Below are 20,979 nucleotides of genomic sequence, written 5' to 3' on the forward strand. Positions count from 1 at the left end.
CTTTGATAACATTTTGATTACTTCCTGAAATTCCAATTGCATTCCGAATAAGTTGATATTTTCCTTGTCATCCAAGGACCAACAATTTCAGAAAACATGTCAGTTGAAGTGTAATTAAATTGCCAGTCAGGATAGGCGGAAAGGTAATTTTGCAAAGACTCCTAGCAATTGGTCAGTATATAAAACTTAAACAAAGTTCAAAACCAATAGTTTCGAGAGTTACTTTTCCATGTTGATTTGTTAAAATTAAAAAGTAAAAATTGTATTAGAAGTTTAAACTATTTATCTTATATTATAACAAGATACTTGATTGGCAATAAAAAATCAAACCTTTCACTCCCGTCTCGACTTTGTCCAAAATCAGAGCCGCTGTCTCAAACTCCTTGCCCAGATATCCGATCATCTGCTGTACACTTTGCCAGACGACATAGTTTGCTAGGGTTCTGTAGACACACATGTGAGGCGATTATTTATTAAATAGATTTGAGCCATGCCCTGCGAAAAGGGGGTTCAATGCATGTGCATAAAGTAGTGTCCAAGTTTAGCGTGTGCAAATCAGAAACGACACTTTCCACTTTTATTGAATTTTACTTTAAAATGATGACTGTTTTGACAAAAATCCAGTTTAGGCGGAAAGTTTCGTCTCTCATTTGCCTGTAAAGACTGCACAGGCTTAACTGGGACAACACTTAACGCACATGCATATAACCCCACTTTTACATAGCAAGGCTTATTTCTATTCATCTCTTTGTTCTTTATCCAAATAGCATTGATTTGGAGATGTAATGTGTTGGAATTAAACAGAGTAACACTGACCTGCTTCAACAAAGAAAATAATTTACTTGTTCCTTTCCTAATATCAGCTAACAAATATGGCAGCACGCCATCTATCCAGCTTAATTCAATTTTATTTGAGCATCTGCAGCAGATATATAGAGAGAGAGTTGTTGTGCAAAAATTTTTAAGCAAAATAATTAAGTCAGGGCTGGTTTAGGCTTGTTTCAAAGCTGTAATTGGGGCATGTTCCCAATAGCAAAAAGTACATTACGCTTCCAAATCCACTGTCAAAAAAAATTCCCAATGGATTGTTTTAACTTTTTATGTTCAGTAATAGAGATGATAAGTATGTAAAAAAATAATTTTGAAGTTGTAATATCCATTATACTGATATAAGATTATTATTAGAAAAAGCCCTGAAAGTGAGTCGTGTATTCTTACATTCATTTAACACAATTTCCGTGTCAAAACTAATTCCTTCATCTTGCTGCAGATTATTCCTGTGTAAAGACCAATAGCAGTTTAATGTCAACAATCTATATGAGCCTTTGTAAAAACAAGGCTTTATAATGTGTAGACATATTAACCCTTTGCATGCTGGGTAATTTGTCATCTGCTAAAATGTCGTCTGCTGAATTTCTAAAATTAGCATTTTCTTTGAATTTTTTTCAAAGAATACTATCAGAATAGCAAACAGTTTGGATCCAAATGAGACGCCACGTTTTGTGGCGTCTCATCTGGATCCAAACTGTTTGCAAAGGCCTTCAAAATTCGGTTCCAGCACTGAAAGGGTTAAAGTGCCATCCCAGATTAGGCTGTGAGGTCCATGCTGGCTATTCTGGGTAAATACTTTCTGCCTAAAATGGATTTTCTCTAAGAAGAAAAATACATGAAAAATACCATAAAAGAAGAAAGTGTCGTCCCTGATTGGCATGTGCAGACTGCACAGGCTAATCTAGGACAACACTTTATGCACATGCATTGAGCCCAATAGTTTGCATGTACAGACTGCACAGGCTAATCTAGGACAACACTTTATGCACATGCATTTAGCCCCTTAGTTTGCGTGTACTGACTGCACAGGCTAATCTAGGACAACACTTTATGCACATGCATTTAGCACCATAGTTTGCGTGTACAGACTGCACAGGCTAATCTAGGACAACACTTTATGCACATGCATTGAGCCCCATAGTTTGCGTGTACTGACTGCATAGGCTAATCTAGGACAACACTTTATGCACATGCATTGAGCCCCATAGTTTGCGTGTACAGACTGCACAGGCTAATCTAGGACAACACTTTATGCACATGCATTGAGCCCCATAGTTTGAGTGTGCAGACTGCACAGGCTACTCTAGGACAACACTTTATGCACATGCATTTAGTCCCTTAGTTTGCGTGTACAGAATGCACAGGAGGCTACTCTAGGACAACACTTTATGCACATGCATTGAGCCCCATAGTTTGCGTGTACTGACTGCACAGGCTAATCTAGGACAACACTTTATGCACATGCATTGAGCCCCATAGTTTGAGTGTGCAGACTGCACAGGCTACTCTAGGACAACACTTTATGCACATGCATTTAGTCCCTTAGTTTGCGTGTACAGAATGCACAGGAGGCTAATCTAGGACAACACTTTATGCACATGCATTGAGCCCCATAGTTTGCGTGTACTGACTGCACAGGAGGCTAATCTAGGACAACACTTTATGCACATGCATTGAGCCCCATAGTTTGTGTGTACAGACTGCACAGGAGGCTACTCTAGGACAACACTTTATGCACATGCATTGAGCCCCATAGTTTGTGTGTACAGACTGCACAGGAGGCTAATCTAGGACAACACTTTATGCACATGCATTGAGCCCCATAGTTTGCGTGTACAGACTGCACAGGCTAATCTAGGACAACACTTTATGCACATGCATTGAGCCCCATAGTTTGCGTGTACTGACTGCACAGGAGGCTAATCTAGGACAACACTTTATGCACATGCATTGAGCCCCATAGTTTGCGTGTACAGACTGCACAGGAGGCTACTCTAGGACAACACTTTATGCACATGCATTGAGCCCCATAGTTTGCGTGTACTGACTGCACAGGCTAATCTAGGACAACACTTTATGCACATGCATTGAGCACCATAGTTTGCGTGTACTGACTGCACAGGAGGCTAATCTAGGACAACACTTTATGCACATGCATTGAGCCCCATAGTTTGCGTGTACAGACTGCACAGGCTAATCTAGGACAACACTTTATGCACATGCATTGAGCCCCATAGTTTGCGTGTACTGACTGCACAGGCTAATCTGGGACAACACTTTATGCACATGCATTGAGCCCCATAGTTTGCGTGTACTGACTGCACAGGAGGCTAATCTAGGACAACACTTTATGCACATGCATTTAGTCCCTTAGTTTGCGTGTACTGACTGCACAGGCTAATCTAGGACAACACTTTATGCACATGCATTGAGCCCCATAGTTTGAGTGTGCAGACTGCACAGGCTACTCTAGGACAACACTTTATGCACATGCATTTAGTCCCTTAGTTTGCGTGTACAGAATGCACAGGAGGCTAATCTAGGACAACACTTTATGCACATGCATTGAGCCCCATAGTTTGAGTGTGCAGACTGCACAGGCTACTCTAGGACAACACTTTATGCACATGCATTTAGTCCCTTAGTTTTCGTGTACAGAATGCACAGGAGGCTAATCTAGGACAACACTTTATGCACATGCATTGAGCCCCATAGTTTGCGTGTACTGACTACACAGGCTAATCTAGGACAACACTTTATGCACATGCATTGAGCCCCATAGTTTGCGTGTACAGACTGCACAGGAGGCTAATCTAGGACAACACTTTATGCACATGCATTGAGCCCCATAGTTTGCGTGTACTGACTGCACAGGCTAATCTGGGACAACACTTTATGCACATGCATTGAGCCCCATAGTTTGCGTGTACAGACTGCACAGGCTACTCTAGGACAACACTTTATGCACATGCATTGAGCACCATAGTTTGCGTGTACAGACTGCACAGGCTAATCTAGGACAACACTTTATGCACATGCATTGAGCCCCATAGTTTGCGTGTACAGACTGCACAGGCTAATCTAGGACAACACTTTATGCACATGCATTGAGCCCCATAGTTTGCATGTACTGACTGCACAGGAGGCTAATCTAGGACAACACTTTATGCACATGCATTTAGTCCCTTAGTTTGCGTGTACTGACTGCACAGGCTAATCTAGGACAACACTTTATGCACATGCATTGAGCCCCATAGTTTGTGTGTACAGACTGCACAGGCTAATCTAGGACAACACTTTATGCACATGCATTGAGCCCCATAGTTTGTGTGTACAGACTGCACAGGCTAATCTAGGACAACACTTTATGCACATGCATTGAGCCCCATAGTTTGCATGTACTGACTGCACAGGAGGCTAATCTAGGACAACACTTTATGCACATGCATTGAGCCCCATAGTTTGAGTGTGCAGACTGCACAGGCTACTCTAGGACAATACTTTATGCACATGCATTGAGCCCCATAGTTTGTGTGTACTGACTGCACAGGCTAATCTAGGACAACACTTTATGCACATGCATTGAGCCCCATAGTTTGTGTGTACAGACTGCACAGGCTAATCTAGGACAACACTTTATGCACATGCATTGAGCCCCATAGTTTGCGTGTACTGACTGCACAGGAGGCTAATCTAGGACAACACTTTATGCACATGCATTGAGCCCCATAGTTTGTGTGTACAGACTGCACAGGCTAATCTAGGACAACACTTTATGCACATGCATTGAGCCCCATAGTTTGCATGTACTGACTGCACAGGAGGCTAATCTAGGACAACACTTTATGCACATGCATTGAGCCCCATAGTTTGCGTGTACTGACTGCACAGGCTACTCTAGGACAACACTTTATGCACATGCTTTTAGCCCCATAGTTTGAGTGTGCAGACTGCACAGGCTACTCTAGGACAACACTTTATGCACATGCATTTAGTCCCTTAGTTTGCGTGTACAGAATGCACAGGAGGCTAATCTAGGACAACACTTTATGCACATGCATTGAGCCCCATAGTTTGCGTGTACTGACTGCACAGGCTAATCTGGGACAACACTTTATGCACATGCATTGAGCCCCATAGTTTGCGTGTACTGACTGCACAGGCTAATCTAGGACAACACTTTATGCACATGCATTGAGCCCCATAGTTTGCGTGTACTGACTGCACAGGAGGCTAATCTAGGACAACACTTTATGCACATGCATTGAGCCCCATAGTTTGCGTGTACAGACTGCACAGGAGGCTACTCTAGGACAACACTTTATGCACATGCATTGAGCCCCATAGTTTGCATGTACTGACTGCATAGGCTAATCTAGGACAACACTTTATGCACATGCATTGAGCCCCATAGTTTGCGTGTACTGACTGCACAGGCTAATCTAGGACAACACTTTATGCACATGCATTGAGCCCCATAGTTTGCGTGTACTGACTGCATAGGCTAATCTAGGACAACACTTTATGCACATGCATTGAGCCCCATAGTTTGCGTGTACTGACTGCACAGGCTAATCTAGGACAACACTTTATGCACATGCATTGAGCCCCATAGTTTGCGTGTACTGACTGCATAGGCTAATCTAGGACAACACTTTATGCACATGCATTGAGCCCCATAGTTTGCGTGTACTGACTGCACAGGCTACTCTAGGACAACACTTTATGCACATGCATTTAGTCCCTTAGTTTGCGTGTACAGACTGCACAGGCTAATCTAGGACAACACTTTATGCACATGCATTGAGCCCCATAGTTTGCATGTACAGAATGACAGGAGGCTAATCTAGGACAACACTTTATGCACATGCATTGAGCCCCATAGTTTGCGTGTACTGACTGCACAGGAGGCTAATCTAGGACAACACTTTATGCACATGCATTGAGCCCCATAGTTTGCGTGTACTGACTGCATAGGCTAATCTAGCACAACACTTTATGCACATGCATTGAGCCCCATAGTTTGCGTGTACTGACTGCACAGGAGGCTAATCTAGGACAACACTTTATGCACATGCATTGAGCCCCATAGTTTGCGTGTACTGACTGCACAGGCTAATCTGGGACAACACTTTATGCACATGCATTGAGCCCCATAGTTTGCGTGTACTGACTGCACAGGAGGCTAATCTAGGACAACACTTTATGCACATGCATTGAGCCCCATAGTTTGCGTGTACTGACTGCACAGGCTAATCTAGGACAACACTTTATGCACATGCATTGAGCACCATAGTTTGCGTGTACTGACTGCACAGGAGGCTAATCTAGGACAACACTTTATGCACATGCATTGAGCCCCATAGTTTGTGTGTACAGACTGCACAGGCTAATCTAGGACAACACTTTATGCACATGCATTGAGCCCCATAGTTTGCGTGTACTGACTGCACAGGCTAATCTGGGACAACACTTTATGCACATGCATTGAGCCCCATAGTTTGCGTGTACTGACTGCACAGGAGGCTAATCTAGGACAACACTTTATGCACATGCATTGAGCCCCATAGTTTGTGTGTACAGACTGCACAGGCTAATCTAGGACAACACTTTATGCACATGCATTGAGCCCCATAGTTTGCGTGTACTGACTGCACAGGCTAATCTGGGACAACACTTTATGCACATGCATTGAGCCCCATAGTTTGCGTGTACTGACTGCACAGGAGGCTAATCTAGGACAACACTTTATGCACATGCATTGAGCCCCTTAGTTTGCGTGTGCAGACTGCACAGGCTACTCTAGGACAACACTTTATGCACATGCATTGAGCCACATAGTTTGCGTGTACTGACTGCACAGGAGGCTAATCTAGGACAACACTTTATGCACATGCATTGAGCCCCATAGTTTGTGTGTACAGACTGCACAGGCTAATCTAGGACAACACTTTATGCACATGCATTGAGCCCCATAGTTTGCGTGTACTGACTGCACAGGCTAATCTGGGACAACACTTTATGCACATGCATTGAGCCCCATAGTTTGCGTGTACTGACTGCACAGGAGGCTAATCTAGGACAACACTTTATGCACATGCATTGAGCACCATAGTTTGCGTGTACTGACTACACAGGCTAATCTAGGACAACACTTTATGCACATGCATTGAGCACCATAGTTTGCGTGTACTGACTACACAGGCTAATCTAGGACAACACTTTATGCACATGCATTGAGCCCCATAGTTTGCGTGTACAGACTGCACAGGCTAATCTAGGACAACACTTTATGCACATGCATTGAGCCCCATAGTTTGCGTGTACTGACTGCACAGGCTAATCTGGGACAACACTTTATGCACATGCATTGAGCCCCATAGTTTGCGTGTACTGACTGCACAGGAGGCTAATCTAGGACAACACTTTATGCACATGCATTGAGCCCCATAGTTTGCGTGTACTGACTGCACAGGAGGCTAATCTAGGACAACACTTTATGCACATGCATTGAGCCCCATAGTTTGCGTGTACTGACTACACAGGCTAATCTAGGACAACACTTTATGCACATGCATTGAGCCCCATAGTTTGCATGTACAGACTGCACAGGAGGCTAATCTAGGACAACACTTTATGCACATGCATTGAGCCCCATAGTTTGCGTGTACTGACTACACAGGCTAATCTAGGACAACACTTTATGCACATCCATTGAGCCCCATAGTTTGCGTGTACAGACTGCACAGGAGGCTACTCTAGGACAACACTTTATGCACATGCATTGAGCCCCATAGTTTGCGTGTACAGACTGCACAGGAGGCTAATCTAGGACAACACTTTATGCACATGCATTGAGCCCCATAGTTTGCGTGTACTGACTGCACAGGCTAATCTAGGACAACACTTTATGCACATGCATTGAGCCCCATAGTTTGCGTGTACAGACTGCATAGGCTAATCTAGGACAACACTTTATGCACATGCATTGAGCACCATAGTTTGTGTGTACTGACTGCACAGGCTAATCTAGGACAACACTTTATGCACATGCATTGAGCCCCATAGTTTGCATGTGCAGACTGCACAGGCTAATCTAGGACAACACTTTATGCACATGCATTGAGCCCCATAGTTTGCGTGTACTGACTGCACAGGCTAATCTAGGACAACACTTTATGCACATGCATTTAGCCCCATAGTTTGCGTGTACTGACTGCACAGGAGGCTAATCTAGGACAACACTTTATGCACATGCATTTAGCACCATAGTTTGCGTGTACAGACTGCACAGGCTAATCTAGGACAACACTTTATGCACATGCATTGAGCCCCATAGTTTGCGTGTACAGACTGCACAGGCTAATCTAGGACAACACTTTATGCACATGCATTGAGCCCCATAGTTTGCATGTACTGACTGCACAGGCTTATCTAGGACAACACTTTATGCACATGCATTGAGCCCCATAGTTTGCATGTACTGACTGCACAGGCTAATCTAGGACAACACTTTATGCACATGCATTGAGCCCCATAGTTTGCGTGTACTGACTGCACAGGAGGCTAATCTAGGACAACACTTTATGCACATGCATTGAGCCCCATAGTTTGCGTGTACAGACTGCACAGGCTAATCTAGGACAACACTTTATGCACATGCATTTAGCACCATAGTTTGCGTGTACTGACTGCACAGGCTAATCTAGGACAACACTTTATGCACATGCATTGAGCCCCATAGTTTGCGTGTACTGACTGCACAGGCTAATCTAGGAAAACACTTTATGCACATGCATTTAGCCCCATAGTTTGCGTGTACAGACTGCACAGGCTAATCTAGGACAACACTTTATGCACATGCATTTAGCCCCATAGTTTGCGTGTACAGACTGCACAGGAGGCTAATCTAGGACAACACTTTATGCACATGCATTGAGCACCATAGTTTGCGTGTACTGACTGCACAGGAGGCTAATCTAGGACAACACTTTATGCACATGCATTGAGCCCCATAGTTTGCGTGTACAGACTGCACAGGCTACTCTAGGACAACACTTTATGCACATGCATTGAGCCCCATAGTTTGTGTGTACAGACTGCACAGGCTAATCTAGGACAACACTTTGTGTTCATGCATTGAGCCCCATAGTTTGTGTGTACAGACTGCACAGGCTAATCTAGGACAACACTTTATGCACATGCATTGAGCCCCATAGTTTGCGTGTACAGACTGCACAGGCTAATCTAGGACAACACTTTATGCACATGCATTGAGCCCCATAGTTTGCGTGTACTGACTGCACAGGCTAATCTAGGAAAACACTTTATGCACATGCATTTAGCACCATAGTTTGCATGTGCAGACTGCACAGGCTAATCTAGGACAACACTTTGCGCACATGCGTTAAACCCCTTTTTGCTGGGGTGAGGCTCAAATGTATTAAACCAGATTCCAGTTCAAAAACTTATTACTTCATCTTACTGAGAATGTTCCTGTATAAGTACAAATATCAGTTTAATGTTAACTAAAAATATATAACTACTCTTACTCCTTATTGGTGTCTTTGATGACCTGTTGCAGTTTCTTGAAGTAGTCCGGTGTGTACACAATGACAACAGTATCCATGGGAACTGTCATGGAAACATCGGAGAACAAGGCGGTGACATACGCTTTTAGATCCAGCTATAGAAATAAAACTCAATAAGATCATATTCCCATGTTATAGGATCCCATGCTGTTTATTTATATTTCAAACAAATGAACAGGTGTTACGCAATGAGAATTAATTCTAATTAAAATTTTTGCTTAGTTTGATTATTATAAAGTTCAATAACAAACATAATAAAGTTGTTTTAATTTATTCAAAATGTTTGATGTATAGAATTTCTGGCTCATCTTTAACCCTTTCAGGCTCAGAAGCAGAGTCAAAATGGCTATATGCAGCCAGCATAAAACCAGAACAGCATGCGAGTAATTTAATTGTTTGTTTGTTCAGGTGCGAGTAACTCACAGTCTGTTCAGGTTTTAGGCTGTTTATACTTCTCATCAGTACCTAATGGTTGAATATGTAGCCATTAAAACTTGAGTCTAGTAAGAAAGGTCTTTAATAAAGTTTGATTTTCTACGGGACTACAAATGCATTAAGATGTTTTTGTTTAAACTGAAACAAAGTCTTGCTCTAATACTACAGCCAAGAAATGGATCATAAAATTGGCTCAACTTTATTAATACTATAAAATTTCCTTTCTTTGGAGTTATTCTACTACACTATGTGTATGGTAAGATGAAAACCTACCCAGTCTCCAAGGAAGGTTGATTGAAACTCTTGGAGAGTCATGTTGTGGTAGTTCTTCACTGGATCTATGAGAGATTCCTTTGACATGTGAATCTGCAAGGGGAAACCCAGATAGCATTTATATAACATCTTTATCCCAAGGGTTTTGAAATTAAGCAATTTACTACTGCTACTGCTGCTGCTGCTGCTGCTGCTGCTACTACTACTACTACTACTACTACTACTACTACTACTACTACTACTACTACTACTACTACTACTACTACTACTACTACCACTACTATTCATATTACTACTGTTATTTGAGATTCTCTTTTATACAAAGCTGCATTAACACCATTTACCAATTATGCTCTGTCATTGCTAAATCAACTTCAAGTATATCTTCCTTTGTGCTGCAAGTGCAACTTGTATTAAAAACGTGTTATTCCCATATTGTTAGAATATGGAACTTTCTAATGGAAACAAAATAAAACAAGAGCACCGCCTTGCGGGTGCAGACTGCTCATCTATTTTCTTTTAAAGGTGAAGGGACTCTCATTTTCAATCACAAAGGAGGGAGGAGTGGAGTGAAGAGGGGTGTATAGTGTGGGGTTGTGGACATTTATTACATTATCTTCCAAAAAAGCGAAAAAAAAAAAAAAAAAAAAAAATTCGGGGGGGGGGGGGGGGGGGGGTGGGGGGGGGCGATGGGGGGGGGGGGGGGGTTTGGGTGCGATGGTTGGACGGTATTTCAAACATAACAGTTTAAAAAAAAAAATGGGAGGGGGGGGGGGGGGGGGGGGGGGGGGTATAGTGTGAGGGTGTGGTGGTAATTTGTGAGATGATCTTAAAAAAAAAAAAAAAAAAAAAAATTGGGGGGGGGGGGGTGGGGTATAGTGTGAGGGTGTGGTGGTCATTTGTGAGATGATCTTAAAAAAAAAAAAAAAAAAAAAAAATAGGGGGGGGGGGGAGGGGGGAGGGGGGGGGGGAGGGGGGGGAGGGCACGGGGGATGGTTTGGGTGGAGTCTATTGTGGTATGTCAGGTAAGAGTAGTTTCATCAAAGTATCAATCAAATCTAATCATAAATAAAGAAGTTATGGCAAAATTTAATAATTTGACCTTGAGAGTCAAGGTCATTCAAAGGTCAAAGTAAAATTCAAGTTGCCAGGTACAGTAACCTCATGATAGCATGTAAGTATTTGAAGTTTGAAAGCAATAGCCTTGATACTTAAGAAGTAAAGTGGATCGAAACACAAAATTTAACCATTATATTAAAAGTTACTAAGTCAAAAAAGGGCAATAATTCCGTAACAATGACAACCAGAGTTATGCAACTTGTCCTTTTACTGTACCCTTATGATAGTTTGTGAGTGTTCCAAGTATGAAAGCAATATCTATGATACTTTAGGGGTAAAATGGACCAAAATATAAATCTTAACCAAATTTTCAATTTTCTAAGTATAAAGGGCCCATAATTCTGTCCAAATGCCAGTCAGAGTTACATAACTTTGCCTGCACGGTCCCCTTATGATAGTTCATAAATCTTGCAAGTATGAAAGCAATAGCTTTGATACTGTAGGAATAAAGTGGACCTAAACACAAAACTTAATCAAATTTTCAATTTTCTAAGTATAAAAAGGGCACATAATTCTGTCAAAATGCCAGTCAGAGTTATATTACTTTGCCTGCACAGTCCCCATATGATAGTTAGTAAGTGTTGCAAGTATGAAAGCAATAGCTTTGATGCTTAAGGAATAAAATGGACCTAAACACAAAACTTAACCAAAATTGTCAATTTTCTAAGTATAAAAAGGGCACATAATTCTGTCAAAATGCATGCCAGAGTTATCTAACTTTGCCTGCCCAGTCCCCTCATGATAGTAAGTAAGTGTACCAAGTTTGAATGCAATAGCATTGAAACTTACTGAGAAAAGTGGAACTAAACGCAAAACTTAACCAAAATTTTCAATTTTTTAAGTATAAAAAGGGCACATAATTCTGTCAAAATGCACGCCAGAGTTATCTAACTTTGCCTGCCCAGTCCCCTCATGATAGTAAGTAAGTGTACCAAGTTTGAATGCAATAGCATTGATACTTTCTGAGAAAAGTGGACCTAAACGCAAAACTTAACCGGACGCCGACGCCAACGCCAACGCCGACGCCGACGCCGACGCCAAGGTGATGACAATAGCTCATAATTTTTTTTCAAAAAATAGATGAGCTAATAACAAAAATTTGAGTACCAATAGTTGGTGTGCACAGAGACACACACTCAATTATTAAAGCGTCCATGTATTTGCCAACCAGCTTGTCCCACATGTGCATCGCATTTGTATCACAAGTATCACACAAATAACAACCATTGGTCAGCTATGAGCAAGAATGTGTTGGTTTGTGCTCACTATCTAAGTCTTAACTTGCATGAGCAAGTTTCTGCTCAATATCCCAGTCTCAACTTACATGCGCAAGTTTTTGCTCAATATTTCAGTCTCAACTTACATGAGCAAGTTTCTGCTCAATATTTCAGTCTCAACTTACATGAGCAACTTTCTGCTCAATATTTCAGTCTCAACTTACATGAGCAAGTTTCTGCTCAATATTTCAGTCTCAACTTACATGAGCAAGTTTCTGCTCAATATTTCAGTCTCAACTTACATGAGCAACTTTCTGCTCAATATTTCAGTCTCAACTTACATGAGCAACTTTCTGCTCAATATTTCAGTCTCAACTTACATGCGCAAGTTTTTGCTCAATATTTCAGTCTCAACTTACATGAGCAAGTTTTTGCTCAATATTTCAGTCTCAACTTACATGAGCAAGTTTCTGCTCAATATTTCAGTCTCAACTTACATGAGCAAGTTTCTGCTCAATATTTCAGTCTCAACTTACATGAGCAAGTTTCTGCTCAATATTTCAGTCTCAACTTACATGAGCAAGTTTCTGCTCAATATTTCAGTCTCATCTTACATGAGCAACTTTCTTCTTATTATTCCAGTCTCAACTTACATGAGCAACTTTCTTCTTATTATTCCAGTCTCAACTTACATGAGCAAGTTTCTGCTCAATATTTCAGTCTCAACTTACATGAGCAAGTTTCTGCTCAATATTTCAGTCTCAACTTACATGAGCAAGTTTTTGCTCAATATTTCAGTCTCAACTTACATGAGCAAGTTTCTGCTCAATATTTCAGTCTCATCTTACATGAGCAACTTTCTTCTTATTATTCCAGTCTCAACTTACATGAGCAAGTTTCTGCTCAATATTTCAGTCTCAACTTACATGAGCAAGTTTTTGCTCAATATTTCAGTCTCAACTTACATGAGCAAGTTTCTGCTCAATATTTCAGTCTCAACTTACATGAGCAAGTTTCTGCTCAATATCCCAGTCTCAACTTACATGAACAAGTTTCTACTCAATATCCCAGTCTCAACTTACATGAACAAGTTTCTGCTCAATATTTCAGTCTCATCTTACATGAGCAACTTTCTTCTTATTATTCCAGTCTCAACTTACATGAGCAAGTTTCTGCTCAATATTTCAGTCTCAACTTACATGAGCAAGTTTTTGCTCAATATTTCAGTCTCAACTTACATGAGCAAGTTTCTGCTCAATATTTCAGTCTCAACTTACATGAGCAAGTTTCTGCTCAATATCCCAGTCTCAACTTACATGAACAAGTTTCTACTCAATATCCCAGTCTCAACTTACATGAACAAGTTTCTGCTCAATATTTCAGTCTCAACTTACATGAGCAAGTTTCTGCTCAATATTTCAGTCTCATCTTACATGAGCAACTTTCTTCTTATTATTCCAGTCTCAACTTACATGCGCAAGTTTCTGCTCAATATTTCAGTCTCAACTTACATGAGCAAGTTTTTGCTCAATATTTCAGTCTCAACTTACATGAGCAAGTTTCTGCTCAATATTTCAGTCTCAACTTACATGAGCAAGTTTCTGCTCAATATCCCAGTCTCAACTTACATGAGCAACTTTCTTCTTATTATTCCAGTCTCAACTTACATGAGCAACTTTCTTCTTATTATTCCAGTCTCAACTTACATGAGCAACTTTCTTCTTATTATTCCAGTCTCAACTTACATGAGCAACATTCTTCTTATTATTCCAGTCTCAACTTACATGAGCAAATTCCTTCTCAATATTTCATTCTCAACCTACATGAGCAAGTTTTTGCTCAATATCCGAGTCCTAACTTACATTGGCAAGTTTCTGCTCAAAGTCGTAAAGGGACGCAACTTTGTCCTTTCGTCCCGCCTCTTCCCCACCCAACAACCGAACAATTTCCTTAGCAAACTCCAGGAATGCCTCCTTCAGTGCCTTGTAGTTGGAGTGATCACTGAAGTACTCCTTCCGATCATTCAGGGTAAGGCCGGCCTGCTCAAACTGAACAAAAGAACAATTATATGAGACGCATTTTGGGAAAAATGGTTTTAATGCATGTACATAAAGTGTTGTCCCAGATAAGTCTGTGCAGTTTCATTTAATCAAAATCCAGTTTAGGCGGAAAGTGTTGTCCCAGATAAGCCTGTGCAGTCTCTTTTAATCAAAATCCAGTTTAGGCGGAAAGTGTTGTCCCAGATAAGCCTGTGCAAACTGTACAGGCTAATCTGGGATGACACTTTACACACATGCATTAAGCCCAGTTTTCCCAGAATGTGGCTTAATAGATTGGAATGCTATTCCAAACCAGAGAATGTCATCTAGTGATTATGTGTTTGGCAGTTAACCCTTTACCTCTTAGATACATATTTTCAGGCATTTGTAGTACCTTACAAAGTTACATCTAATTAAATACCTTTCTTACTAGATTAAGGTTTTTAAGGCTTTATTTCCAACCCTTAGTTACTGATGAGCAGCAAACAGCATAAAACCTGAACAGACTGTGAGATACTCGCAGGCTGTTCTGGTTTAATGCTTGTTGCAGAGTTAAGATAACAATGTTAAATGAGAGCTTTATAACAATTGTCACAGTTTCATATCTCTGCATTGTTTTGTTAGCTAATGTCCAATGGAAAAATGTTCAGGAAAGTTTTGATCTGTTGAAATAAAATAGTTGTCTAGAAAATTTCACATCTTGACATATTTGAGGTTTAAATTGAATGGTTTTTAAACCTTTGCATTGACCTGACTCAGTAGATCAGAAGCAAATAACAGTTAAAAAAATAGTGCAAAAGTGTGAATGAAATGAGCGAGTTTGACCCATGTATTTGACCTGTGCGACCTTGAAGGATGACCTTGACCATTTACCACTCAAAATGTGCAGATCCATGATATAGACATGCATGCCAAATATCAAGTAGCTATGCGCAATACGGCAAAAGTTATAGCAAATGTTAAAGTTGGCGAAAACCAACAGACAGGGCAAAAACAATATGTCCCCCGGTATATACTGGTGGACATAAAAATCTTTGTGTTTGTATTTTGTTTACATGATAAAACCTTAATAAGACATGTTGTCTTGACCACACTGAGGATTGTTCAAGTCAATAATACAAACAACTTTCAAGTCCATTCAATGAGTCAATGTAACTTTTACATGAAAATCACCAGTGAGTGTATTTTATGAAAACAAGAGCACAGCCTTGCGGGTGCAGACCACTCATCTATTTTTCTTTTCAAAGGTGTAGGGACCTATATCAATTTCAATCACAAAGGAGGGAGGGGTGGAGTGGAGAGGGGTGTATAGTGTGGGGGTGTGGTCATTTATTACATTATTTTCCAAAAAAGCAAAATAAAAATAAAAATTGGGGGGGGGGGGGGAGAGATTCTTGGGTGGGATGGTTGGACGGTATTTCGAAAAAAAAAAAAAATTGTGATTTTTAACAGGTTTGAAAAAAACAAGAGATGTGTTTGTCAGAAACACAATGCCCCCTATTGCGCCGCTTTGATTTTTTAAATTATTTTTTTTACCTTGGACCTTGAAGGATGACCTTGACCTTGAACTTCCACCACTCAAAACGTGCAGCTTTATGAGAAGGCCACTTTGAAATATTATTTTTTGACCTTTGACCTTAAAGGATGACCTTGATCTTGAAGGATGACCTTGACCTTGAACTTCCACCACTAAAAATGTGCAGCTTCATGATAACGCCGCTTTGAAATTATTATTGTTTTGACCTTTGACCTTGAAGGATGACCTTGACCTTGAGGAATGACCTTGACCTTGAACTTCCACCACTCAAAATGTGCAGCTTCATGAGAACCCCGCTTTGATTTTTTTTTGACCTTTGACCTTGAAGGATGACCTTGACCTTGAACTTCCACCACTCAAAATGTGCAGCTTCATGAAAACGCCACTTTGAAATTTTGTTTATTTTTTTTTTACCTTGAAGGATGACCCTTGCCCTTGAACTTCCACCACTCAAAATGTGCAGCTTCATGATAACGCCCCTTTGAATTTTTTATTTTGTTTGACCTTTGACCTTGAAGGATGACCTTACCCTTGAAGGATGACCTTGACCTTGAACCTACACCACTCAAAATGTGCTGCTTCATGATAACGCTGCTTTGATATTTTTTTTACCTTTGACCTTGAAGGATGACCTTGACCTTGAAGAATGACCTTGACCTTCCACCACTCAAAATGTGCAGCTTCATGATAATGCCGCTTTGAAATTTTTTATTTGTTTTTTGACCTTTGACCTTGAAGGATGACCTTGACCATGAAGGATGACCTTGAACTTCCACCACTCAAAATGTGCAGCTTCATGAAAAAGCTGCTTTGAAATATTTAATTTTTTTACCTTGAAGGATGACCTTGAAGGATGACCTTGACCTTGAACTTCCACCACTCAAAATGTTCAGCTCCATGAGATACAAATGCATGCCAAATATCAAGTTGCTATCTTCAATATTGAAAAAGTTAAGGCCGATGTTAAAGTTTTCGGACGGACAGACACCATAAATTTGACAATTGACCTTGAAGGATGAACTTGACCTTTCACCACTCAAAATGTGCAGCTACATGAGATACACATGCATGCCAAATATCAAGTTAATATCTTCAATATTGAAAAAGTTATGGCCAATAGTAAAGTTTTTTTCGGACTGACAAGACAGACTGACTGACATACTGACGGACAGTTCAACTGCTATATGCCACCCTTCTAGGGGCATATAAAAAAAATTTTGGGGGTGAGGTAGGGAGGTATAGTGTGAGGGTGTGGTGGTCATTTATTAGATGATCTTGAATTTTTAAAATAATGGGGGGATTCGGGGATTCGGGGGGGGGATGGTTTGACGGATTCAATTGTGGTATGTCAGGTAAGAGTTGTTTTGTCAAAGTATCAGTCGAATCTAATTATAAATAAAGAAGTTATGGCAATTTTAGCAAAATTTAATAATTTGACCTTGAGAGTCAAGGTCAATAAAAGCTCAAGGTAAAATTCAACTTGCCAGGTACAGTACCCTCATGATAGCATGAAAGTTTTTAAAGTTTAAAAGTAATAGCCTTGATACTTTAGAAGTAAAGTGGATCTTAACACCAAATGTAACCATATATTCAAAGTTACTAAGTAAAAAAAGGGCAATAATTCCGTAAAAATGACAACCAGAGTTATGCAACGTGTCCTTTACTGTCCCCTTATGAAAGTTTGCAAGTGTTCCAAGTATGAAAGCAATATCTATGATACTTTAGGGGTAACGTGGACCAAAACAATAAACTCAACCAAATTTTCAAGTATAAAGGGCCCATAATTCCATCAAAATGCCAGTCAGAGTTACGTAACTTTGCCTGCACGGTCCCCTTACGATAGTTAGTAAGTGCTGCAAGTATGAAAGCAATGGCTTTGATACTTTAGGAAAAAAGTAGACCTAAACACAAAACTTAACCAAATTTTCTATTTTCTAAGTATAAAAAGGGCACATAATTCTGTCAAATGCCAGTCAGAGTTACATAACTTTGCCTGCACAGTCCCCTTGCGATAGTTAGTAAGTGTTGCAAGTATGAAAGCAATGGCTTTGATACTTTAGGAAAAAAGTGGACCTAAACACAAAACTTAACCAAATTTTCAATTTTCTAAGTATAAAAAGGGCACATAATTCTGTCAAAATGCCAGTCAGAGTTACATAACTTTTCCTGCAAAGTCCCCTTATGATAGTTAGTAAGTGTTGCAAGTATGAAAGCAATAGCTTTGATACTTAAGGAATAAAATGGACCTAAACACAAAACTTAACCAAATTTTCAATTTTCTAAGTATAAAAAGGGCACATAATTCTGTCAAAATGCAAGCCAGAATTATCTAACTTTGCCTGCCCAGTTCCCTCATGATAGTAAGTACGTGTACCAAGTTTGAATGCAATAGCATGGATACTTTATGAGAAAAGTGTACCTAAACGCAAAACTTAACCGGACACCGACGCAGACACCAATTCCGACGCCAAGGTGATGACAATAGCTCATACTTTTTTTTTCAAAAAATAGATGATCTAAAAACAACAACAACAACTAGAAATGGCGCGGCAGAGGCCGACGCGTATCCCCACGCCCAATGTTTGACCTAGGTGTGCCCCAGGGTTGGTAATGGGGCCATGCATAGCTGAGATTGACCGTATTGTCATAAGAGAAGTTCATCATCAATTAGAAGTGAATTGGTGTAGAAATGAAGAAGTTATAGTAAAGGCAATTTTGGGTGGGTGTGACATATGTGGGCAGGGCGCCCCAGGGTTGGTAATTGTGCCATGCATAGTTGAGATTGACCGTATTGTCATAAGAGAAGTTCAGTATCAATTTGAAGTGAATCCGTGTAGAAATGAAAAAATTATAGTAAATAGAATTTTTTGGTGGGTGTGGCCTATGTGGGCGGGCGCCCCAGGGTTGGGATTGGGGCCATGCATAGTTGAGATTGACCCTAATGTCATAACAAAAGTTCAGTATCAATTTGAAGTGAATCCGTGTAGAAATGAAAAAATTATAGTAAATGGAAATTTTTGGTGGGTGTGGCCTTTGTGGGCGGGGCGCCCCAGGGTTGGGAATGGGGCCATGCATGGTTGAGATTGACCGTATTGTCATAAGAGAGGTCCAGTATCAATTTGAAGTGAATCAGTGTAGAAATAAAGAAGTAAATGTAAAATAACCTAAAAAAATGAGTGATAATTTCTGAGGCGGCCCCACCCCAACCGCTATAACTTTTGACCCAGGGGTCAGATCAAAATTCCAAATAGTGCAGGGTCGCACATATGCTCATAGCTACCATGTGTGTAAGTTTCAAGGTTCTAGTGCTTTTAGTGTAGGAGGAGATAGTGGCCAGGACGGACGGACAGACAGACAGACAGACAGACGGACGGACGGACGGCGGAGATAACCACAATATCCCCACCTTTTTTTCAAAAAGCGTGGGGATAAAAAACACATTAGAAAATAAAAACTTATAATGATGAAATATTTTATCTTTATTATGAAGTACAAAAAACAAGTACCAAACTTTAATTGTTTTGTCCATAGTCTTAAACTAAAAATCCAAATTGAGAAAGAAATAGCCCTCAGTAATGACAGATTACAAATCTTTGAACAAAAATGGAATCGGATTAAATTCTCATAATGTTTGTCCACTTATATACAATTCACTCTAATGTTAGTTTATCTTTCTAAAATATATATTTTTTTTTCAATCTTATAAGATCATTGTGAATGTTCAACAAAACACACAAGTCCAGTATTCTTTCTTCCGACTTTATACAACTCATCATTTTTCATAACTATTCTTCAGTTGTTCATTTCTTTTCTCTTAAAAAAAAATATATATTAGCATATCTTGTACAACATGTCTGAATTTATTGCTTTGTACAATCACTATGTTGTATGATCATATACATGTATACATTGTATGTATTATATTGAATAAAAAATAAAAAAAATAAAATAAAAACAAATCACCCTAACCTTGATAATGTACTTGCTGTTATTCTTTTCATCTGTGCCAACTGACATGTCAAACAAGGCAGAGAACTGTTGTTTGTGAGCCTGTGTCAGCGCATTCTGAACCGTCCACACGCTGGGGTCAAACTGACCGGAATTGGGGTCAGAGGTCAGCGTCCAGCTGCCAAGGGACTTAATCAGCTAGAGAGAAAGATAATCTGTATCAATAGAGCATTGTTTTGGGAAAACTGGTCTTAATGCATGTGCGTAAATATCATCCCTGATAAACCTTTGCAGTCCGCACAGGCTAATTAGGTACGACACTTTCCGCTTGTATGGTAGTGTTTGTTTAAAGGAAGTATCTACTGGGCTAAAATCCAGTTTAAGCCAAAAGTGTTGTCCCTGGTAAGTCTGTGCAGACTGCACAGGCAAATCTGGGACAACACTTTATTCTCTTGCACTAAGACCAGCTTTCCCAGAACAAGGCTCAATAATTAATTTTGCAAATGTAAAAGAGTTATGTCAACTCAATATGTTCAGTCTTTCAATTATTATGAGAGTACCGGTATAACATTAAAAGGTGCATGAAGAATATACAAAATATTGTTCACTTTCAATATAATTTAATACTCTAATTTGGCTTTGAGCATGTTGGCAAGTATAAGTGCAGGAACATTTTCAATAATCACAATAATATAGTGTTGATACATATACTACTTCCAACAATAATTTATTTAAAAGCTAAACTGCCCCATTTTTGTGGGACTTGATCTTTACCGGTACGTAAAAAAGAATGGAAAAGCGTACAGTTTTATCCTTGCTAAGCGTGCAACACCAGTAACACGTAATGCAACACCTAATAATCCTTTTTATCCCATATATTTCCTTAGTATCGTGGGCTACCGCCCCAAAAACCCCGCTTTGTCGATAGTGGTAAACAACTGAGTACCGGTAAAGTTCAATCTAGCCTTATTGTGTAACCTAATGTATCA

The 20,979-nt window shown here is 40.1% G+C and overlaps 1 protein-coding gene across 5 annotated transcripts in view; it reads right to left on the reverse strand.

Annotated features, from left to right (window-relative positions):
* Positions 1 to 20,979, reverse strand: part of LOC127836939 (endothelin-converting enzyme homolog) — a 59,792-nt gene that overhangs the window by 15,761 nt on the left and 23,052 nt on the right. For all 5 annotated transcript variants that reach the window (XM_052363587.1, XM_052363590.1, XM_052363589.1 and 2 more), the window contains 5 exons: positions 20,012 to 20,188; positions 14,329 to 14,514; positions 10,131 to 10,223; positions 9,384 to 9,517; positions 331 to 443 (listed from right to left, as the gene is read on the reverse strand). In XM_052363587.1, the coding sequence (XP_052219547.1) occupies positions 331 to 443; positions 9,384 to 9,517; positions 10,131 to 10,223; positions 14,329 to 14,514; positions 20,012 to 20,188 (703 nt within the window). The remainder of the gene's footprint in view (positions 1 to 330; positions 444 to 9,383; positions 9,518 to 10,130; positions 10,224 to 14,328; positions 14,515 to 20,011; positions 20,189 to 20,979) is intronic.

This window comes from Dreissena polymorpha, chromosome 7 (assembly GCF_020536995.1).
Source record: "Dreissena polymorpha isolate Duluth1 chromosome 7, UMN_Dpol_1.0, whole genome shotgun sequence".
In the NCBI taxonomy this organism is placed as follows: Eukaryota; Metazoa; Mollusca; class Bivalvia; order Myida; family Dreissenidae; genus Dreissena; species Dreissena polymorpha.